Raw genomic sequence first — 25,085 nt, 5'->3', positions numbered from 1 at the left:
CAAGCTTGACTGTCAGATCCTCGTAGTGGAGAGAAATCCCCAGGGACAAAAGCGTTGACACAGTTCTAGATGGGATAATGGGAATCAAAGCTAATGGATGATAAAAGGAATGGTGCAAGTTACAAGGATAATTGTGGATTAAAGCACTGCCATGTGTCAATGTTGACTGTTTTTTCTAGTATCTTATTGGGTCAAATCTGATGCTTTGAGAAACTGTTTTGACAACAGAGCACAACAGACCCGACTGCCTAGCTTTCTCCTCTCTTGAACACCAGGGACACATCAGAAAAGCTTTTCCTTATAAGAACCACCAATTAAAAAGAATACATTTCCTAAATGTTTTAAATGTTACAAATCACAGTTTAGTAATTTTTAAAAATATTTTTATTGTCCAGTGTGGCATAGTTAAAGTCAAAATTAGATAAATTCTGAGCTTTGCCACCAAAAGTAGCACTTATAAATAGCCTTGAAAATGTAAGATTTGATGTTAACAAAAAATGAAATGTAGTCATTGTGTTGTTCAAAATAAGAAAATTAACCTGGAGGGGATAGAGAAAGAAAGATGTAAATACAATGAAAGGAAAATAGGCTAGTTGGGATAATCTCATCATCATGTCCTTTCCCACAAACCAATATGTCAAAAACATGGAGTTGTTACTAATTTTGTTTGTCTATAAGGAGGATCCTTTGTACCATAAGAATTTATGTTTTGAGTTGTGGTAGGGCCAGTTTAAACTGATCCACCCTTGCTTTCATCATTGTTACACGTAAGTGCGTTTATAATTCCAGTCAGAGTTAAGGGCACAGTCTGAGGCCATGGAACAGAGAACAACTGGGACAGCAAGGCAGACAGTAGGGTATCAGGTCCCCACTGTTATCTGATTTTAAAAATCAGGCATATTTGAAAGATTTCATTTGAAAAATGTGCTGCTAATATAAAAGTTTAAAGACAATTGCTATAATCAACTACCAGATATTCATAGATTAAAAATAACAATACAAGCTACTGTCTCTTCTTTTTTCTGTTCTAATTTATGATTCTGTGTCTTTAGTCCATGGAATCCAATATATGCTTAATAAGAAAGTTCTTCATTTTTCATAGTCTGTGTAATAGTCACATTATAATATAGTCCCAGTGGATCCAGCTCATGACTCTTGTCGTTACACATTAAGCACACATGTATTATTTACTTGATGAATATTGTGTTAGGTGCTGGGACACAAAGAGTAAGGCACAGTACCAGCTCTGCAGGAGTCCTAGTGTAATAGGGGAGATGGACACCCAAACAGTTATAGTGTGAAAAGCACAATGATAGAGGAATGGACCAAATGCATGGGAACATAAAGGCAAGAGCAGTTCATTCTGCCTGAGAAGCTGAAGAAAGCTTCAGAGGAGATGACATTTGAATAGTAACCAGGAGAAGAGGAGAAAGAAGGCTGATTCAGGCAAAATGAACAGCACACGAACACACAAAGATCTGAAATCGCATGAAAAGCTTCAGTTGATCCATCAGCATTTCAGTGTGACTTGAGGTTGAAGGAAATGGTGGAAGATGAGGTATGTTGGGCCCAATTTGTGAAGGGCCTTGCACACCATTAATCCTATCAGTATTCAGTTTTCCTAGGGGCTCAATTCACTCCCATCCATGAGAGAGTTTGGGATCATGATAAGATAGAGCAACTTCCCTTTCTACATACCATTCTTCCTTGAGCCCTCTAAGTGCTTCAGGATTTCTGATCATGGAGAACTGATAACTGACTTCCCTAAGTTCTCTCTCCCCAACTCCCTCCTCCCCCCAAACATCTTACAAGTGACAACTTCAGTCTATAAGCAAAGTCACAGGTGTAGTCATTCAAATGCCTTTCTGTAGGGCTCAGAAGTTAGCAGAAGAGACAACAGTAATTTGAATCCCAATCTCCTTTTCTGTGTCTCTCCCACAGCCTCTCCTCCCCAGCCTCCTGCCCCTTCTCTCCTCTCATCTCGCCTTCTCCCCCCACTTCTCTTCCTCCCTTAAATTCACCCTAACAGCCCGAGAAGCCTTCTGGACATAGGACTTAGATTGGAACTCTGGAACACAAGCTTCTGGTTTGAATGGTGTTTGAAATCCATATGAGATTTCTGCAATGAACAGCTTTCCTCCCTTGTATAACCCTATAACTCTGGGTGATTTGTGATGCCCTGTAATTTTTATCTTACCTTCATGACCTATGGCAATATATCAGGCTGGTGTTTACATACCAAAAACAGAAGGTATAGGAGATGGAAGCTAAGTTGCTATACCATCAGAAAGGGACAGATCAGGAGAAACTGAGAGAACACAACCACAGGGCATCAGATCACAGAAGAGAAGTCACCCTTACAGCTGGTGTCTGGCAGGGATGGCCTGGAATCACACCAGAGCATCAGGGAGTATGGAGGTGTCAACCCATCTCTCAGCTTTGCCAGGCTACTAGGGACATTCCATTGGCTGCCGGTGGCATTCTACTTGGAGTGAAATATGTGTTTATAAGCTCATTGTAGCTGGGGTTGGGACTGAAATGTTGCACCCCAAACTGAGCAACCAACACTCCCTAATTGATAGCTCAGTGGATTCCCAGCCCCTGATGTTTTCAGCAGAGAGTCCCTAAGCTTGGGATTTCAGCATGGAAAGTAAGACCTACCTCTATTTGGGGGAGCTTAAATAGGGAGTATTTAGGAAGAATTTCTATAAATTCTTTACCTTTGATTTTTGAAATCTTTATTTTTATAACTTCCGTACATAATCCTGAGTTAGTTGGTATTTTGCTGAAATCTGGAATAGATAGCGATTTTATAATGTTAGAGCCATTTATTGAGGCACTCCACTTTCCAGTCCTTTGCATGCCTGTCCCCATCTTTGAGAAAGGTATGATTTACCGTTTTGAGAAAAAAGAAATTATTGTATGGTGGGAGTAAAATATACGTGTGTGTGTGTTTATTTCAAAACAGGAGAGGTACTTCCTGAAGGAAGTGTTAGTAAATTTTAAAATTATAAAAAAAAAAATTTTTAGTTCTTCATTTGCTATCCTCACCCACTCCCTACTTCAGCATGGATGCAACAGTGCACTAGATCTTATATTTGTTCAGTTTGAATAGTCTTCTGAAAATATGTTAATGTTAAAGCTTTTAACGGTAAAATGTTTTCATGTAGGTGTACGCCCGTATGTCAGAAGTCTTAGGAATAACAGATGACAACCACGTTCTAGAAACATTCATGACGAAAATGTGAGTTCCTAGTTTGGTTCTTTGATTTTTCTTTTGTTGTTGTTGTTTTAAATTTAATAGATCTCTTTGCTGTTGTTATTTGTCGTTGAGTTGATTCCTGTTCTCTTTTTTGTGCTTAAATCTCTTCACAGTTACTGAATTGTTTTTAAATAAAGGATTTTAAAATTACGCTTTAATTCTTGGAATATTAACATTATTCTTAACTGAAAGTTAATTTCACATATTTAAAACTCAAATGTCATCCAGACAACATTCTGATTTTTCAGGGTATCTATACAACATCAACTAACACTTGACTCCTTAGGTCGATTTGACAGCTTTTTTTTTTTTTTAATTTAATTTTAAAGCCTAACTGAAGAGCTATTGCAAATTAGAAATCGAGAGAGGTCTGATTGCCTTAAGACAGGGCATTCATTGGTTTCAGCAGGAACCTATGGCTATCAGAAACATTCGTGGAAGACTGTTCTTCAGTGAGCCTTATAATGTCAGCAGAATTAACTAGTTTGTACTCACAGGTATAACTTTGTACGCTTAGGCTAACCCTGCATGCCTCCTCTTTGCATTCTACTTTTACAGATAGATGTTACTGTCTTGCTGCAGAGAACAAAGCTAGGTAAACAATCATGACCGTAAGAAGTGAGTCTCAGAGGCACTTCATAAGAAGTGAGTCTTGGAGTTTGATGGTTCATTCCTTGACAGTAACTTTGAGCCTCTATTTGACTCCCTTTGTAGCTCCTGCTTTTACTCCCTAATATGTTTGTTTTTAATACAAACTTAATGTTTCTTCTGGGAAACACTTAGGCAACTTTTTAATTTACAGAACAAAATTTGTGGAATTGAACACCATTTGGAGACTAATGTTCATTGTAGATTGATTATATATAATTTTGAATGTGCTATAAAAAGAATAGAATAGAAAATATTCCACTGGTATTTGAAACAGCTTTTCACTTGGTGAGATATTTGTGATTTCGGTCATCTAACTTAAGTTACATGAGTATATGCATAATTTCCATGGTTATTCCTACACAAGCAAATATCTTATGATTAAAACCTTTTTTCATTTTTGTTGTTCATATTTAGTGTTACAAACCTTAAATACTGGGGAAGATGTGAGCCTGTAATTTCAAGGACTCTTCAGTTCCTAAATGATCTTTCTGTTGGATATCCTTTTTAACTATATATCTGATATCATGTATAAGCAGCCTAACAAGTGCATTCTATTGGCCAGGTATTTTCCTTCTTTATAATTTTTGCAGGTTTTTTTTTTTTTTTTAATGTAGTGCCTTTCATTTAGCCTTCTCTGTAAATGCATTCTTCTGAAAGGTTTATATGCTATGAAGCACTTATTCAGAGTCACAATTGAATTTATATGGATATATAGATTCCTTAACTAGTTAAAGTTATGTTTATACCCCCCCAGGTTAATAAATGGTTACATAAGAAGGTATGCAAACAAATGTGTTTTAGTCCACGATTTTTCCTAGTTGTTAGGAAGTTCTTGTTCTGAAGTAAAATGTGTTAATTTTAAGAAGGTCAGAATGTTCTAAAAATATCACTTTATGAAAACTGAGTCCTAAGAGTAAATATATTTTCAATATTTTTCAATCGAAAAGAACATCATTTTCATTAGTTGAGAGGCACAAAGAAGTAATAAAAAGAAAATTGTAAATTTTTTGACCACTTCTTTGATTATCGGCCCTCTCAAATCAACATCTTAAGTACATTACAGTAAGATTTCGCATTACAAATTAAATACTTAGATTGTTCTGTATAACAAATTTTTTAAAATCTAAAACCAGAAATCATCTTTTCTTATTATACTTGATACTATTGTCATGTTTCTACCAATGAGAGAGTAGCACGTAGATTGTCTTTTATATGTCAGCTATCAACTGTATAGGAGTTGTAAAAAATAAGTGTTGGTTTAGTTAACTACTAAGATTAGCTGATATTTTAATATAAGAACAACATTCTGAAAATGGGTGGGGTTGGATGGAAACCTTTAATATAGGTTCACTCCAGGAATGTGTTTGTATTAGTTAAGTTTAAAATTGTGTTCCTTGGCAAACCATAAAAGATTTTCAAAGTATTAGACACCCACTTTTGTGCTGGAATTTAATATGCAACTTTTTATTGGAAAATAATCGTCCTTGTCTGGCAAAATCCACCATGCAATATTTCTGTTAGCAGGTATAATGCAATAAAGACAGGGAGGGCTATTTATCACTACAAATTTTGAGGATTTCAGGATTCTTTTTATTATTTTAATATATTTCTTTGATATTAAATCAGAAAAATGATAAATTACACCTGTCCAGGCTGTTTTTCCTTTTTACTGGAAAGTGATGTACAACCCAATTCCAGTGGTCATTCTGGCTTTTAAAGATATGTATTTTTTCTTATTAAAAAAAAAAAAAGCTCAACCTTTATTTTTTTTTATAATAATGCTGAAATACTCTTTATTTCTAACATATAAAGTGGTTTATAAGTACTTCCTAATATTGCAAACTCTGGCCTTTTCACAGTGAATTACCTTGAGAGCACATTATATGGAAAGAAGCCTATGTTATTCTGTAGTACGTATCTGTTGTTTAGATTTACCCTTTTTTTAGGTTGAAATTGAAACTTAATATGAAATGAATTTGATTTGTATTCTTTTTAGTATAATTTGCATAATGCCTAATTTATTTGTTATCTGTTTTTAAGATTCTTTTCCTATCATAGTATATCTATTATGTATTCTTTAATCCTAAAATCATAACCTTTTATTTTACAAGCTGTTTATTTCTTCTAAGTGCTTCTTCTAAAGTTAATAAAAAATCATATTTTCAGAAAACTTGTTAAATAAAAGTTTAAAAGCAGTAACATTTTAAACCAAGGGATATGAATGAGTTCAACATGGATACATTGATTTATATATGTTAACAATTATTTCAGGTTTGCATATTTAGAAATATATATTAGCTCAATTTGATTTCAGTGCTCCGTTATTTGAATTATAAATCATTATGTCCCTTCCAGCTGATCAGTTGTGAAATATCTTTGAATTCATTTACATAATGGAATATGTGAGTGGTGTATCTATTTCAATGCAGTTGCTGGTTACCTAATACATGTTTGTTGTTTCCAATTGATGTCTTTATTATAATGTGTTTTTTAATCCTGATTTTAAAGCAATGCATTGTTTCTGTATTCAAAATAAGATGGCACCCTTCAGCAATAGAAACAGTTATGCAAAATAAAAATCATCACTTATTGGCCCCCTATTAATGGGAATCTTTCTACATTAATATCCAAATTTTTATTTAAAATATTAATAACAAATAAAAATCATGTTATCTTATTATTGATGAAATCATATTATTATAAAATAAAGTTTTTTGAATGTCCCTTATTTTATAATGCATGTCTTCAGGTTTTTGGGGTTTTTTTTCTCCTCTTTAATCTGCTTCATAGTGAACCATTCATTATTCAGTATTCATGATGCCTAAAACCAGTTTCTATACTTTGGTGTTCTTGTATTTGACCACTGGTTTGTAAATTGAAGTCACAAAAGATCCTCATTTTTAGGAAATGCTAAAAGCCTCATGTTCAGTTGCCTTAAGGCAGTGATCTCTAACTTTAGTGAGCATCAGAATCACCTAGAAGGCATTGCTGGACCTTTCTCCAGAATTTCTTTTTCAGGATACCTTGGGCTGAGGCCTGATAATTTGTATTTCTAACAAGACTCAGTTGATAGTGATGATACTGGCAGCTCAGAAACTGTATTTTCAGAACTTCTGCCTTGAAGTAATTAGAAAATGGAGCCGGATTGTACATCCTAAACAGAAAAGTCAGGTACCTCTCCCACAGACACTTCTCTGTAGAAATTTGTCCTCGGAAGGGAAAGGCAGACTTGATGTTTTTAGATAGCCTAGTTCCCCAAATAATAACGTGCAAGGAGACTGCCACTATGCAAGTCCCAGATCCTAACTATGGATAACTTGTTGCATTTTACCCCAGGGTTGCTGTTTGCCAAATTTGAAGCTTTTCAAATTTGTAAGGCTATTGTAATTTAAAAATCCAGTGACCCCTTTGAGACAAAGTTTATATTTTCTCTATCAGATTCATTACATGGGGCAAATACACTTAGCAAATGCATTTGAGTAACTTTTTAATCTACTCTTTAAATTTCCAGGAGTAAGTTTCAAGAATTCCTGATTCTAAATAGCTTTTTCTGACATACGTAGAGCTGAAATGGCTCTGTCCTGGGCCAGCCCGCCACAGTCAGATTCAATACTTGAGGATCTTCTCCGCTTTTTAAAATATTTCCTGGTTAGAAATTTTGTTTTATATCTAAACAGGAAAGGGATAAGATTGTCCAAGTGGGCAGAACAAAGAATCTGCTGGGGAAACGGGAGAGAGAATAAGAATCACGCAGAACAATGAAACTTACTTATCTTAAATGATGAAGAAGAGGGAGGAAGATGTTACATTTCATCCAGAATTCTGTTTGTTCAATGATCAGTATCTCAGTTTCTTCTTCCTTTGAAAAATAATTGACCAGTATTTCTACTGTAATTCATTGTCTGCTCAAATTTACAGCAGTGACACATCTCCCTTTGGGTTTCAGATAGATAATAAGAAAGGAAATTTGACTTTCTATCAGGCCCTCTGTTGGTAGTTGCCCTTTATTACATCATCTGAAAGATTTGAGAAAACTCAAAATATCTTTAACAGATCCCATGAAGGAATTCTACCTTAAAACATGAATGTATACAAACACATTTTTTATTCTACTGATGCTGTTAACGTCAACCATTTTTAGAGTTAATGACTTCTCCATGTTATTGCAGGACCACCTACATAGTTCATAGGGCCTAGTACAAAATCAAAATGTGGGATCCCTTGTTCAAAAATTATTAAGGATTTCAAGACCTCAACAGCAGAGCATTAAACTGAGCATAGGCCCTTGTAAGCATTGGACCCTGTGCAAGTACAAAGATTACATGCCCATGAAGCTGGCTCTGGTTATCTGTTACTTAAAGAAGGAATTCCTTCCATTTGCTTCTGATTAACTCTCTAAGACTTTGGTACTATCTCCTTAGTTCCTGTATACCAGAATTTGATGGATATAATCCCTATCCACATACAACATAAATCTGTTTATCTATCAGTTTATTTCAGTTGTTTTAGTTTTTGCAAGCCAGAGTTTACTTCTTGTCAAAGCCACTTGGTCACCATGATAATTTCATTTTTCAACCCCAGATATTTTCCAGTTTCATTTTTCCTTATTTGTCTGAAGTGCAATATCAGAACTGTATCCTTATATAGATTTAACATTGAGTAATAATAAAATTGTGGTTTTTAAATATCATTCCATACCCATCTTGATGATTTACATTACTTTATTCTTTCAATTCAGCAAATATTTATTAAGCGTTTGCTAAGTACAGAGCAAAAGGACAAATGAAACACAGACTCTGCCTCAAAGATTTTAAATTCTAACAGACTTTTTGAAGTTTAATTCAAATAAACTACATGTTAATTTTTTGAAAATCTGCTCATTAAAAATAACCTGGATATGTGTGTGTGACATTTTAATATGGCTGTTTGAGGGAGTCCTTTTAATTCAAGGGTATTTAGACATAGCTTATATATAAACCATTAAATATACAACTTTTCAAATTACCAAGTAATGTGCAAACCAAACATCCTCACCCTATCACTGATTTTCCCATCTCTGGGATGTGAATTCTGAATGAATTGGGGATCAGGAAAGAGTAGAAGATGGAGATGATGAAATAAGCGTGAAGGATGGAAGTAGAATTGAGTATGTCTGTTACAGAAAATATTTAGTAACAAACAGTAGTGAGTCTGCTTTGTGAACTAGTATCAAAATGCATTGCTTTATTTGAGTGACTACCACCCTGTCTGGGTGGTTTGTGAAAATGTTAAATAAAACTAGTATCAGCATACATCCCTCAGGCATATTTTTATGAACTTTTCTCATCAAAAGAAATGTTGATTCATTTCTTTGTTTTCTGTCTCTCTTATCCATGGAAAAGTCATCCCATAATTTATCTGTTCTATATGTTTGTTTTTATACTAGAATCAGATGTGAGAATATCTCTGCACTTTTGTAGCCCCCTTATTCATACCTTCATCAGGTTCTTTAGATTCTTGCTTCACAAGATTACCTTCTCAAGTATTGTTTTGATCTGATCATTCCTCTTCCCAAAAGCCCAGAGTCATTTCCACTTGCTTCTCAGGTCAAAGTAGAATTATTGATTTGAACTTGAGTCCTTTGACGGTACTTGACTTACTGAGTTCCCATAACTAATTTCCTGATCCACCACTGAACCACAATTTGTACTTTATATTTGTGCCAAGGAAATTTATTTTACCTTCCCCTTGACACCGTTCATTATCGTTCAGTGAATCACCACATACACCATTCTCTCTCATTTGACACATAACTCAAGTAGGTGTTTTTTATACTTTCAGTTCTTGGTAAAGATTCACTTCCTTAGTAAAGCTATCCAGAAATAGTTGTAATCATTAGTCACTGTGTGGTGTAGTGGTTAAGTGCTACGGCTGCTGACCAAAAGGTCAGCAGTTCGAATCCCCCAGGCACCCCTAGAAAACTGTATAGGGCAGTTCTATTCTGTCCTATAGAGTCACTGAGTCGGAATCGACTTGACGGCAACAGGGTTTTTGTTTTTTTGGGTAACTGAAAGAACTCGGACAGGTCATTTAATTTCTCTGAGCCTCAGTTTTTTCATCTGTAGAAAGGGAATATTGTCTGTCTCTTATGGTTTTATAAGAATTAAATGAAATAATAAATATGTAGCAGTATTATCTAATAATAATGAAGATCTAGTACTACTTACTGTCACATAGTAGGTCTTAGGGTTTTGTAATATAAATGCAAATAAAATAAGTATGTAACAATGTATTTATATTATCTGATAGTAATAAAAGGAGCCTTTGTGGCACAGTGGTTTAATCACTTGGCTGCTAATTGCAAGGTCGGCGGTTTGAACCCACCAGCTGCTCCGCAGGAGAAAGATATGGCCGTCTGCTTCCACAAAGATTATAGCCTTAGAAACTCTATGGGGCAGTTCTACCCTGTCCAACAGGGTCACTATGAGTCAAAATCGACATGATGGCAATGAGTTTGGTTTTTTGGGTTAATAATAAAGCATATAGTACTAGCAACCCTGTCACATAGTAGGTGCTCACTAAATATTAACTCTCTGTATTCTTCCCTGTCATCTTTTATTTTTCTTATGTTCCTGAACACCTAGTTCTTATCTGTGTATGAATATAACGTAGCTTAGTGTTTGCTAGTCCTGTCTCCTATTAGGTTGTAAATTATTAGAGATTAGGACTCTATTTTTTCTTTCCTTTATAGTTGCAAAACTTCACATAGTAGGCATTCAGAACATATTGTTGCCCTCCTCTTGCATGACCAAGCCGTAACTCCTGTTCCTTGTAAGTAATTATTAGTATCCCTTAAGATTCTTCATCTTGAATCTACCTGTTTGAATTTTTTCAGTGTAGTAGGGTTTATGAACATAATCCTGCTTTTGGAATAACCAAACTTATATTTTAGTAACTATACTCTGTACCCATCATCTAGCTACAGTCATTGCCAACATGTAATATTCTTATCTGTAGACTTTCATTTATCATCAGGATCTAATTCTGTTTACAAAAACTACCTGTAAACATGTATTACTTGTACATATTTGCCTAGATCATACCTTCACCCACCTTCTTGCACTTAGTGAATATCATGTATGTAATACTCTACTCCTTAACAACTTCAATTCTAAAATAATTTTTTTCACACTTTAACACCTCTATAAATAGGATATGTCTTACAATTTATGATATTTTAAAACACATCAAATAATGGGGATATATATATACACACTAAGTGGCATTTTAGATTTGATGAAATATGGTAGATATTTAGAAAAGCTTGATACCAGGAATTGGAGGCATACTTGGTGCTACAGTGCCCATCAGCAACAGTGCCCATCAGCGACCAAAGTGTATGGTACTCCTGTAACTTAAGAAACCAGTTCATACCCATTTAGTTATCCTCCTTTTTACAGGGTATAGATTTTCAAAATATTCATCCATCCTCGAGGTATGCCATTCTTTCTTCCTTTTCTTGCCTTTCCCCATCTGTCTTCTAGCTATCAGTAAGACCATTTTCACCTACCTCAGTGTTTTCGTAACTACATAGATACAGGATTTTTCTGAGAATTGTGTTTAATGGGTTAATATCATCCAGGCTGTGGAATTTGCTCTGACCTGAATGTGATGGTTCATTAATGAATTAAAAAAAAAAACCATGGCTGTCGAGTCGAGTCTGACTCATAGCACCCTATAGGACAGAGTAGAACTACCTCATAGGGTTTTCAGAGAGTGGCTGGTACATTTGAACTTCTGACCTTTTGGTTAGCAGCCAGTCTCTTAACCATTGTGCCACCAGGGCTCTGCATTAATGAATCAGTCCCTCCTAAATGAAGAGGTTTCCCCTGCTCCTTCTGGGACCTGGTTCCAGTTTCAGTTACATCTTAAGAAGCTAATGATCCCTGTAAGAATACTAACCTCTTTAAAACCAAATGGGTATGATGTAACCTAATGAAAAAGAGCATGTACGTTAGAGTCAAACAGTCCTGTATTTGAATCTTGGCTCTACCATTTACATGCTCCATTGTGACATTTACTAAATTCTCTTCTCGAAATTCCTACTACTCTTGCTATTACTGATACCACCGATACCACAGTTACTGCTGTGAGCTGCTCTGAAAGACTCTGTGGAATCTAACCTGCCATAATTTATCTAATGTTCCCATCCAACCAAAATGGCACAGCTTATATGAACCCTAGTCCCTTAGAGAAGAGTAAGATGAAAGTATAAAGATCATAAAAATAATATGTCCATTTACCCTTTTATTTAACATTACAAACCCTCTTAACTGCCATAGCCAGCTTTCAATTGAAATTCCTTTAAGGAAACATAAATACACAGATGAAATCTCTTTTTTTCCTTTATTAAAAAAAAGTAAAAATTCATTCTTAATCATTTTTTTTTCCTTTAGAATTAAAAGGCAGTGAGGCTGGCCTTGGTACAAAGTGCACAGATGCAATGCTGCAGAAAATGTGTCTTTGGCAGATGAGATTCTTCCTGTGAATGTTCTGTTTATTGCTACCATAAATATTCTATTGTCAAAACATGACTTGTTGTTTATTAACAGCACTGACAGGAAGATTCCTATTAATGGCAGCATTCTGATTGCCCACTGACTCTGTCACTTTTAACTTTGCAATTTTAAGAGAATTATACTTGGTAATTACTTAAGATATTTCTTAGTTTATTGATCCTCACTCCTGTTTAACTGAGTGAAATTTGAGTGGCAGTTCTTCTGCGCAGTGATTGACACTGGGAAGAATTGTCATATCTGCATCTTTTGTAGGCAGGAAAGGGCTTGCTACCTATCAGCCCTGATCTTGTTACCCCTCAGCCTGCTAGAAAGACACAGTGAGTGCCCACTGAGAGCAGTGCACTGAGAAAAATGCATAGATCCGGGCCCTGTCCTTAGAAAGGTTACAGTCCAGTCTGGGAGTGAGCCAAATACATATGCTTAATATGCAACTAGAATGGCCACTTTGAAGTTCAGAGGGACTTGGATCTAAATCTTACTAATTGTTTTTCTTTTGACAAGTTAATTTTTTGAGTTTATTTCCTCATCTGAAAAAAATAGAAGTGATATCACTTATCTCATGGAATTAAAAGAATTAACCTTTCAGGTAGTAAATGTTCCGTAAATGTTAAATCTCTGCATTGTCGTGTCTTCCTCCCTGATTTATAATTGGCAAAGACATTTTAACCATCTGATCCTTAAAACAGAGCCGTAGTGGTGCAGTGGTTAAGAGTTTAGCTGCTAACCAAAAAGTCGGCAGTTCTCATCCACCAGTCGCTCCTTGGAAATCCTAAGGGGCAGTTCTACTCTGTCCTGTAGGATCACTGTGAGTCGGAATCAACTCGATGGCAATGGGTTTTGGATCCTCACAACAATCCTCTGAGATAGCTTAGGCATGGATTTCTTCCTCATTTGTTAGAAAGGGAAACTAAGGCTCAGTGGGGCCAAGTACATTACTCAGACTCGTCCAGCTGATTGAATGGTATAGTCAAGCTTAGAACCCAGGTTTCCTAACTCATGTTCCAGTGTGTTTTCCATTCTTTCACACCTGCACCTTAGTGACTAGAATTTAAAATTAGACTTATCAGTGCCACTGTACAGAGGCATATACTGAGTTGTATATTTGGAGATGATGTGAAGGAAAGGAAAGCAGCCAGTATTTTCACTGGAACATGAATAGAGCCGTATAAGATTATTATAACCTGCAAGGAAGGCATGAGTATGTATGTAGATAATAGCCAGTAGATGCCCTAGCAACAGTAAAAAACACATGACTAGGTCAAAGTAAGAGAAGTGGGTGTTTGCATACTGAGTAGGTGTTCTTAAAGCCCTTCTTTAATGGCAGCATTTACCAGAAATGATTTAGTGGTGTGATCATGTTTATGACTTGTCAACTTTACTCTCATTCTGAACTAAACTCTTCAGGTGATGATGTGGTACAGTGGAAAGAACATGGTCTTTGCAGTCAAACTTCAGTTCAAATCACAGTACTATTAAGCCATAGCTGTGTCATCTTGGACACGCAACTTAATTTCTCTGGGCTTCTGGTTCCTTATGTATGGAATAGAAATAATTTTTAAACCGTATTTAACATGCAATAATGATTAGGCGATTTAATGTATGTAAAATGCCTTGCACATAGTAGGTGCTTGAGACGTATTTGCTCGTTTTAAGCCTGTCACAACGCTTAATGACCTGCAGTCTGCTATATCCTCCTGTATTCTGATCTTCTCCACCTAAAGCAGCATTTCCTTAGATTTCTACTATGGTTTCTTACAATTGAGTAATTTTCTCTTTCTTGATAGCCTATTATGGTTCTTTTATAATTATTTTATTATAAAGTAACTTGAAGTAAAAAGAAATTCTCAAGTTACACCCAAAATGTAAAAAGGGTCAGTTTTAATTTTCCACTATCAAGACTTTAATACTAAAGGAGTTCTTATCTTAATTATAAAATTCATTCTGCCTTTCCATAACTAGAATATGTATAAGATATGAAAAGTAATTGCACTGCTTAATAATGGATTAACAGAATGAAAGACATTTCTGTAGGTATATGCTTTAGAAATAGTATTTATTTTTCATAAACAGAAATTGATGCCATTATAGTTCAGTATTATTTTGATTTATTTCATATTGATAAGACCATTGTATTTCTCCAAATTCCTTAACTTCTATTACCTATATCCTTTTAAAAAAACTTGTGAAGATAGATGCTGTGAAATTCATGCTAAAAAACCACACGGTAAGTCTTATTTCCATAATTAATAACTAGAATTTTCCTGATAGTTCAGATAAAGCATTAGTAACTTTGGATGCTCTTTTGCTTTCATTAGAGCGAACACTTCCCCTTTCTTGGCATCAGTGAATGTTACAGTCTCACTGACTTCAGGTGCCGAACAACCTTCTACACAGCCCTCACTCGTCTTCTGATGGTAGATCTGGGTAAGGTTAAGACTTTAAGCTTAATTAATAAGGGATCAGCAGTATACTTGTGTGAATAAAGAAGTAGAATACTAGTGAGTACAACGTTTAATTTATTAGAATTTGCTGTCTTTGACAGTTTTCTACACCTTTCTGAGATTTGAACAATAACTTATTAGTATCACAGCCAAAAGAAAAATCTGTGCACTTAAGGCATTGGTGGGTGGAAACCCCAGGTTCTGCTCAGCACGACTTGGCTCAGCCAATAAACGAGAGACCAAGGTGGGAGAGTGGAAAGGCACCTTTATCTCCTTATGCAAGGAAAGGAAACTGTCGGGGCTGCCCCCGCCAAGACTGCTCAGCCAGAGCGATGGGGACGGTTACTTTCAAGGGGTTTACAAGTAGGAACTTCATACAAGTTACATCAGCAGCATTCTTAATCACACCAGGCAGGCACAGTGGGGTTTACATATAACTTCATGCATCGCGTGTTCAGAAAATGGCAGTTAAACTCCATCCAGAGGCAGGGAAGTTACTATGTATGAGGTCTAAAAGGTTATCCTGAATGTCAATGTGGCGCCTAAACTGGTTTCCACCAATTTCCTCTAGTATGGGGGCAGCAGTTAAGGAGAGGGGAACCAGGATTCTAAAGTAAAGCTACAGGGCATGCCAAGCAAGCTGCTTGAGGCAATGAAATTTTCTGCAGCCTGGGGACCTCTGTCTTAAAGGTGACATATTTTACTTAAATTAATACACTGATTCTTTACCTCAGAATTTCTATTAGAGGGAAAAATGTATCAAAAAAGACTGAAATTCTTCAAAAATGTTAAATGTTTGTCTTTGAGTAACGTTCCCATCCAACCAAAATGGCACAACTTATACGAACCCCAACCCCTTAGAGAAGAATAATGTGAACGTATAAGGATCATAAAGAGGATGTACCCATTTGCTCTGGTGATTTTTCCCCATTTTTTCTTTATTACTTTTATAGTGAGAAAAACAAGCTTATCTTTTTTTACTGAGAAACTGAAGTTAGCCGGAAGTATCTATCGGTACACAGTACCTCAGAATGGGCATTTAAGCCATTTTGTGGTGACTACATCATTCTGGGTTCCCATTCCCTACTCCCTGCCCCCTGAATTTGAATACTGCAACCTAAATTAATCAGTTACAGCCATGTGAGAGAGTTCATCAATGACAGTATCATCCTTAGAGAATATAATACTGATGATACTTTTTTCTTCCTTTCTCTTACAACGTATTGATTGATCCATCAACTTAAATATGAATTTTTTTAAAACATGATCATACAAAAGGAAAGAGGATAAATAACTTTATTTTGCCCATAAGATGCATTGAACCTTGGACTAGAAAGGTGACTAACCCCTCTCTGCTCCACACCTGTATTATCTTCATGGATTTAAACAGAATAAATTACCAGAAAGACGAACAGCCAAAAATGAGAAAGTGCAACTAGAATGATTAAGGAGCTTAGTGGGATTGATTTCTAAGGAAAGATTAAAAGAACCATGTATGTATAACTTGGCTAAGTGACAAGTAGGGCTGGAGGCAAAGAGAACTGTCTATAAATATTTGAAGAGTGTAAACCAGGCATGCAAAACCCAATCATCTGCTACCTTAGGCAAGTGGGAGATCTAACTGAGTGACAGTTTTGCATACTGCACACTGGCCTGTATTACTTCTTTGCTGCTGGCTTGGAAAGAAGAGGAGCAGCCTCAGACGCTTTGTCATTGTCCTTGACAATCATTTAGAGAGTGCAGTATGCTGAGCTCTGAGGGCAAGACAAAGATAAATCAGGTATACTGGCCCCTGCCCTCAAGGAGCTTGCCTTCTTGCTTTCCCAGATGTCCAAGCATTAAAGATCTTGAAAACCCTGTCTAGACTTAATATATTCTCCAAGCCCTAAAAATGCTCTTTAATGGCCCTGTCAGAGTGAAGGAAGTGGGGGAGAGGGGACCAAAGTTGCAGGAAATACCTGCGAGAGATTTCCTAGAAATAGGTTCCTGTCACTTACATCCTCAGGACCTGGAAATGGAACAGGTCAAGATTTCCTTTTTCATATAGTCATCACAGACAGAGGGACCCCCCCCCAATATATTTGTGGTAGCTTAAACAACAGGATAGCCCTTTCAGAGTCTGAACGCAGCCCAGACTCTGTATTTACAGCACTACTGCACTTGGTATTGCATTGATAATTAATAGTCATGATGATGCCCAGAAAGGCCCTGCATTGCACGCCTCCTTTTTTGAAGACACATTTACTTTTATTTAATATTGCTTAATGTAAATTGTGAGGCATGAAAACTGAAGTAAATATATATAATTTGAATAACTAATAGGATTTTATTAGGCTTCCTAGGATTAGATTCCTTTGAAATGTTTAACTTGTAACAATATAAAGTATAAATTGATTTATTTTTTAGTTCAAAGTAAAAAAATAAGGTAAATATCTGTTACGTTGCAAGCACTTTATTAGACACCTTGGGAGAAACAGACAGAGATAGACTGTGTGGAAGTGCATGGTGCACGGTAGGTGCTCAGTATAAGTAAATTGAATCTGGATGCAGATAAAATTGAAAACCATAGCAACTACCCTCATGGAACTTTTACATTGTTTGAAAAGAAACTCCTGTCTTGTTTATCAGTGGTTTCCTTTTTTAAAATAATTGCATGCATAGTATAAGCATCAAGCGATGATGTGTGGTATATATCACCAGAGCTTTTTCCCTTTGCTAAGAACCAGAGTAGCTCTCCTTCTCAAAATATGTTGAGCTCCTTCAGGGATGGGCTTTGTCTTTTTCATGTTTTTCTAGCACCAGGCTCAGTGTCTCAACATTGTAGGTGCTCAGTAAATACCTGTTGAATGAATGACAATCAAGTATACTGTTACCAAGATGTCATCATTGTGGCTCATGGAATCAGCTCTACCTGCCAGGTTTTCTCTGCAAGTAGCTTGATCATTGGCCTCTCCAAGACAAAACAAATCAAGTGGCTGATTGCTTTCACAAGTGATTAGCTATGCCTGGCCATTCTTGCAGTGGATTAGTCGCTTGTTCTCTCTGTTCAAAGCATGTTACTTTATAGACGATCATTTGTTGAGTGTTACTGAACACAGTTTCTATTATTTAAAGCCTTGTCTCGCAAACTAGGTTGACGGGAACGTTGCTGTCAGAATTGCTGTATATATGACTTTATAGTTTCCTATTGTGTGTTTACTGTCATGGAAACAAGGAAGAAGGAGATAGTACTGTTGTCAATAGAAGCACAGATCTATGTATTAAATAAAAGAAATAAAAATATTAGGTAATGAGAATCATTCTTAAAGAAAAATTTGAGGAGGGACTTTTATAACACTAATTTGGGAGGTGGATGTTAAGAATCAAATAGGAAAAAACACCTGACCAACCTGCCTGCAAAGCATTGGGTGTGATTGTTGGAGTGAAACATAAAGCATATTCTAATTGAATCCTGCAAAATAAATTGAATATGTTTTGTGGATAAGGCATGCCTATTGGAGTGATTAAAAAAGAGGAAAGAAATTGGGTGTCACATTAATTGGTATTTACTTTGAAATGTATTTTGGTTTCTAGTCAATAATTTGTACTTCATATGAATTTAATTAGATGCTATGTGCCCCAGGTTGTATTTCAGATGAAAATGGGGATTTTTTTTGGCAATGAACAGTGGTATCATTTTATCAAATTGCTCCTTGGCTAAACTAAACAAATGTTCACTTGTATAAAAAATAGAATTTCATCATCAGAATATTTTCCCTTTTCAAAATATATAGGAAACATTAGCAATGTATAGTCTACATTGTAAGAAATTGTGAAAATGAATGCAAAAAATCCCTTCACAAGATCACACACATGCAGGAGAAAATGGGTGACCGACCATATGTGCATGCATGTTAGCCCTTCCAAAAATCACTTAAAGTTCCCCAGGTTGTTTTTAAATTAACTTTGTCAAACTAATAAACTAAAGGAAAGATAGTATTACCCAAGCCAGTAAAACGAGAACCTCCTGGGAGTTTGTTTAGTATAAAATACTTGAATAAATAAAATCCTTCTTTTTTGTTTAATTTGAATGGAAGTGAATTCAGTTGACAAGCTGTTGGAGAAGGGAAACATGGATAAGATCGATAACAAAGCTTTTCATTTTGTGGAGAACCAAATATTACTACTTGCAAACTAAGTTTTTTACCACCCTCAAATTTAGAATTGTTCAGTGTCATTAACATTTGTTTTCCCTGGAACATTTTATGATTGCACCTTTTATTGAATGACTCAGATTAGAGGCATGTAGATAGGATTTGTGTGAACAGTGCTTTCCTCAGATATGAAAATTCTTTAAAAAGCAGTCATTTTTTAATGATCATGGGGATACTAATATTAAAATGGTGTTTATAGTTGTTAAGAGATATTCTGTCTTTAGAAGTGAGGGTAGCATAGTATCCATCTAACTTTGGCTTAGAGTAGGTAATCGGCACCTTAAGATAGATCTAGCTTAAATTTGAGAAATTTTAAATAACAAGGAAATGACTTGATTAAAAAAGGAAGAGTATTCCAGAAGTAGCTACTAAAGATAGAAATAGAAATAACAGAGGAAGGAAACTTGCAATTTCTTTATTAATAATAACTGACATTTGCTTACAAATTTATATTTTGCAAAGCTGTTTCACATACATTATTCTATTTAATCCTCACAACAGCCCCATGATATAGGTGTTATTCCATTGTTTGTTAGAAAACTGAGGTTCAGAGACTGTCCTTGCCCAAGGACAGTCATATAACTAGTAGCCCTCTGGCCACAACTTCTCTTTCACTTTTGTTAAGCAGTTACTTCACCTTTCACCTCAGTCAGTTAGGGATGTTTTTTGTTTTTTGTTTCATTTTTATTTGAACTGTTTGGACTGAATGATTGATTTGGGGTTTGGGAGCATTGAGAAGAAGGGATTGCTTTCCACGCTATTGTAAAATAGACTTATGTTTACTATTTGCCCCCATAGGTATATTACGGTTCTATAGTCAGTGAAAGTCAAATACAATTTTTTAAATTTGTGCTTATGTCTAATAATTGGCCAAAGCAGGTATCTTCTCATAAATGAAGGAACCAAACCCACTGCTATCGAGTCGATTCTGTCTCCTGGCGACCCTGTAAGATTTCCAAGGCTGTAATCTTTACAGAAGCAGACTGCCACATCTTTCTCCTGTGGAATAGCTGGTGGGTTCGAACCACTGACCTTTCAGTTAGGAGCCGAGCACTTTAACCACTGCACCACTAGCGAAAGGATCACAGGGTTAGATATCCTGGGAAGGTTTAGCAGGTGGGGTACATGATCAGAAACAACTAATGTTCCCGATAGATAGAATACAACAATATATCACCTGTGTCCATGACTTGGCAGAGGCTATCTGGAAAATAGATATGGGGGTGGGGGGCTGGGGGAGGTGGGCATTAAGGGGTAAAGAAGCAGCTGGAAATACTTTGACTCTGTAATGAGATAATTAAGACTAATTAGCTGGCCCTGTAGGCAGAAAGCAGCCCATTAAGTCCAGATCCAGTTTTAATAACTTACCTGGTTTTGAGGGTAGAGAGTACAGAACACCCCAGGGAATGAGATGCTTTAGGGATAAAACTCTAGGGGTAGGCTTCTTAGAAAACGAATAGCAATGGTCTGCAGTGGGCAGTGTGTTTCTCCCCTGGGAACTAAGATAAACAGTTCAGATTCCTTAAGGAGAGAAACTACAGGGAGCCTCGGTTTTCTCATCCATTAAATGGAAATGGTATCTACTTTGACGAGTTGTTGTGTGGTTTAACTACGGTGTGAAGGGGCCTTGAGCAATTCCTATCACAAATCAAGTGCTCAGGAAATATTAATTGAGAAACAAATATTTATTGAGTGCACTATTAGAGGCACTGTCACTGGAACCTCAGAATGAGGCAAGTTCAGTGCCCAGAGCTATTTTCCTATAAGAGCAAGAGCTGGTGCCACTTCCTGACAGATACTGAAAAATCCTGCCCTGCCTGAAGCCACAAGTCATTTCATATCCAGCTAGAAATCCTAGGCAGTTTAGAGGAGTACTGAAATGAAAACCTGGCCCAAGTTAGAGGGACCTAGTTAAAGCACACTTTTCAAGTCGTATAGTAATACGACTTCAGAAATGCTATACTAGTGAAGCACTGGGAAACGGCCGATGATGTGGGCCTAGACCTACAAAAGGAACTGGCACCCATTGTTACTTGGCTTTGAAGAGATTATTTTCTTCACTCATAGCCTCTGTGTCTCCTTGTTTGTTTCTCTTAATTCCCCTTAGTTTGGACCACAGCTTTATAGCAGGAGACTCTACTTTTACAGACTATATTTGTTCCCTATTGCTGCTGTAACAAATTACCAGATACTTAGTGGCTTAAACAATACAACTTTATGATCTTACAGTTCTGAAGGACAGAAGTCCAAAGTAGGTCTCACTAGCTAAAATCAAGGTGTTGACAGGGCAGCATTCCTTGTGGAGGCTCTAGGAGAGTTTGTTTTCCTAACCTTCTGCAGCTTCTAGGAGCTGCCTGCTTTCCTTGGCTCATGGCCTCTTTCCTCCAACAAAATTGGGCCAAATCCTTCTCAGGCTGTCATGTCTTAGGTTCTCCCACTTTTGCCCCCCTCTTCTACTTTTAAGGATCCTTGTGATTACGTTAGACCCACCCGGATAATCTATTTTAAAGTCAGCTGATTAGCAACCTTAATTCCCTTTGTTATGTAACCTAACATATTTACAGGTTCCAGGAATTAGGACAGTGGATATCTTTGAGGGGCCATTATTCTGCCTACCATACTGGTCTATCACTAATTCCAAAATACTTCACACAATACTCATACAGTAAATCCTCGGTAAGTGTTAGCCGCCATCGTTTATTATCACCATAGTTATGTGTATTACTTGCTTCTCCTTACCCACTCCCCGACCTCTCCCCACCCTTGCAAGCCAGCTGCTATTTATATTCAAGTTTTAGGAAATGTTTTGCCTGCATTTAAGGGGGAAAAAGAGAAACCCTAGATTTTTTGTTGGTTTTAAATTGAAATATAATTCACATATCATAAAATTCACTCTTTTAAAAAGTACTATCTAATTCCAGATCATGTTCATCACCCTAAAAAGAAACCCTGTATCTATTAAGAGTCACTCCCCAATCTCCTCTTAGCCCCTGGCAACCACTAATCTGCTTTCTCCCTCTATGGATTTGCCTATTCTAGACATTTCATATAGATGTAATAATGCAATATGTGGCCTTTGTATCTGCCTTTTTTCACTTTGCATGTTTTCAAGGCTTATCCAAGTTGTAACATGTACCAGTACTTCAGTTTTATTGTTTTTTGTTTTATGGCGGAATAACATTCCATTGTATGGCTGTACCATGTTTGCTTATTCATTCATCGGTTGATGAACATTTGCATTGTTTCCACTCTGGCTATTATGAAATAATACTCTTATGAACATCCATGTACAAGTTTTTGTGTAGATCTGTGCTTTTGGTTCTGTTGGGTATTGTGTTAGGCTAGGTTCTCTAGAAAAGAAAAACCAGTGAAGAATATATATACATATACACAGAAAGAGAGAGAGAGATTTATCTGGAGGAGATGGCTCACATGGTTGTAGAGGCTGGTGAGTCCCAAGTCCATGGGTCAGGCATCAAGCTGAGGCTTCTCCTGACTGATGTAGCTGTAGGGGCTGACAAATCCCAAGATTGCCAGGCAATACGGCAGGCTGATGGCTCAAGTACCAAGAGCTGGAGGTCAGATGATAATGAACTGGATACAGGATCCAGAGCAAGCAAAAGCCAGCGAGCTTTGCCAGAACGTCCATGTATGTTGGATACAGGCCACACCCCCAATGAAACTCCCCTTATAACTGATCAGCTGATTACATCAGATCACATCATGGAGTTGATTACATTGTATCACAAAATGGAAGATAACTACATCATTATATAACTGCCAAACCACTGAGAATCATGGCCCAGCCAAGTTGACATACAACCTTAACCACCACAGGTAGATACCTGGGAGTGGAATTGCTGGGTCATATGGCAACTCTATGTTTAACTTTATGAGGAACTGCCAAAATGTTTTCTGGAGTGGTAGCACCATTTTATATTGGCTGCACCATCTTACATTCCCACCACTCGATGCTTTTAAATGTACCAAAAAGAAAAAGAATAAATGTCCTACAAATAAAATATCTGACAACCAACATACTTGAAAGAGTTACTATTTTATTTTAATGTGACTTCTCTGAAAGAAAAAAAAATTATAACTCATAAAATGAATGACTTTCTGTTGAATCAGATCCTCAGAAACCCAGTAGAGGTGATTAGCTTTGGGTTTAACCTAAAAGCTGAAGCATTTATCATTTTTTATCTATGTTTGGGTGTGAACTTGTTACGTTAATATTTATTTTTCCTAATGCCAATGAAAATATTAGCCTGTAACTTGACACTTCACCTTCAAATCTTACTGGTTTTTGGGCCCTTTTCTTGTTAAGGGGGAAAAAAAAAACCTGGAAGCTTCAATGATTATTTATAAAATGATCACATATAGAGTTGACATACTACATATATAACCGCATACTTGAATATGAAGTTGTAAGATAATGAGCTCATGTTTTCCCCTTTGGCATTAGAAATAGTAAATGATACTTCTGTGGGTAATACAAATGAGGAAAAAGTCTTTAGTAGATGTAGTATAAAGTTGTTTGCATGATGTCAGCAAAAACGGCAAGTTCTCCATCTTAGGTGATACAACAGATCACATTGCAGTAAGAAAGGCACAGTGCTAACTGCAGCACAAACATTTCTGTGGTAATCATGCACCAGTGTCTCACATTTGCCTACCTTAAACTCAAGTGATTGCTTAGAAATTTTTTTCTCCTCATCAGAACCAAGCTGATTGTTCTTTACCCTCTTCTGACTTTATGTGGCTCCAGACTCCATGTTCTGTGACCCTTACTTGAGCCCCCACATCATAGACATAGGGGAAGAGCATGAGTTTGGGAGTAAGGCAGGTCTGCATAGGGATCCTAGCTCACTGACATTTACCGGCTGTATGATGTTGGACCAGCTACTTTACTCCTTTGAGCCTCTTTTTTCACATGTAAAATGAGGGAAGTCATACAGCTTCATAGGATTGTTGTGTCCATTAATGACTTGCAACAGTGCTTTGAATATAGTAAGAGCTACATAAATGTTCAGTAAATAAATTTAAGTACCTGTCTTAGGTAACTAGTGCTGCTATAACAAATACCACAAGTGGGTGGCTTTAACAGACAAATTTATTTTCTCTTAGTTTAGGAGGCTATAAGTCCGAATTCAGGGCATTGTCGGTTCTAGGGGAAGGCTTACTATCTTCCTATGGGATCTGGGGGAAAATCCTTGTCTCTTCAGCCTCTGTTTCCTGGTTCCTTGGAGATCTCCTTGTGGCTTGGCATCTTTCTTCCTCTTTTCTTCCTTAATCTGCTCCTTTTATATCTTGTAAGAGATTGACTCAAGGCGCACCCTACATGAATCCTGTCTCATCAACATAACAAAGACAGCCCATTCCCAAATGGGATTAGAACCACAAGCATGTTGTTGTTAGGTGCCTTCCAGTTGGTTCTGACTCATAGCACCCCTATATAGAACAGAACAAAACATATAGAACAGTCCTGCCCCATCCTCACAGTTGTTGTTATACTTCAGCCCATTGTTGCAGCCACTGTGTCAGTCCATCTTCTTGAGGGTCTTCAGGCATAGAGATTAGGATTTACAACACTTATTATTGGGGGACACAATTTAATCCATAACAGTACCAAGTTCATTGCCTACAGATAGTGAGCACTCAGCAAATAACTACAGTTATTCAGTTATTCAACAAACATACCTTTAGTGCCAAGCCCATTTCTAGTCACTGGGATAACAGACCAGGTTTCTCCACCAAAGAGGTTACATTCTAGTAGAGAAGACAAACAATACATGAGCAAATATGTAAACTAATAGCCAGTCATAGTAAGTTCCATCAAACAGGTAAAGCAGGTTATGGGTTGGAGAGTGACCAGGGGGACTGCAGATGCTGTTCTAGGTAAAGTGATCGGGGCAGGCCTCTCTGAGGAAGTGACGTTTAAGTAGAAACGCTGCTCATGTTACTCTCTTTAGTATTTGCT

General features: G+C 36.7%; 1 protein-coding gene across 2 annotated transcripts in view; it reads left to right on the top strand.

Annotated features, from left to right (window-relative positions):
- Positions 1-2,674: 2,674 nt before the first annotated feature.
- The window catches only part of LOC111819540 (ran-binding protein 17-like), a 107,884-nt gene continuing 85,473 nt past the window's right edge, over positions 2,675-25,085 (top strand). Inside the window, exons 1-2 of one of the 2 annotated variants that reach the window (XM_023726508.1) lie at positions 2,675-3,244; positions 14,787-14,895. In XM_023726508.1, coding sequence (XP_023582276.1) covers positions 14,883-14,895 — 13 coding nt within the window. In that variant the 5' untranslated portion in view covers positions 2,675-3,244; positions 14,787-14,882. Of the gene's footprint in view, positions 3,245-14,637; positions 14,696-14,786; positions 14,896-25,085 lie in introns of those variants that run through there. The other variant, XM_023726507.1, reaches the window with a different exon arrangement.

The sequence above is a fragment of the Trichechus manatus genome, unplaced genomic scaffold (assembly GCF_000243295.1).
Source record: "Trichechus manatus latirostris isolate Lorelei unplaced genomic scaffold, TriManLat1.0 scaffold00011, whole genome shotgun sequence".
In the NCBI taxonomy this organism is placed as follows: Eukaryota; Metazoa; Chordata; class Mammalia; order Sirenia; family Trichechidae; genus Trichechus; species Trichechus manatus.
The sequence above is the reverse complement of the archived record's forward strand: the minus strand, read 5'-3'. Positions and strand labels throughout refer to the sequence as shown.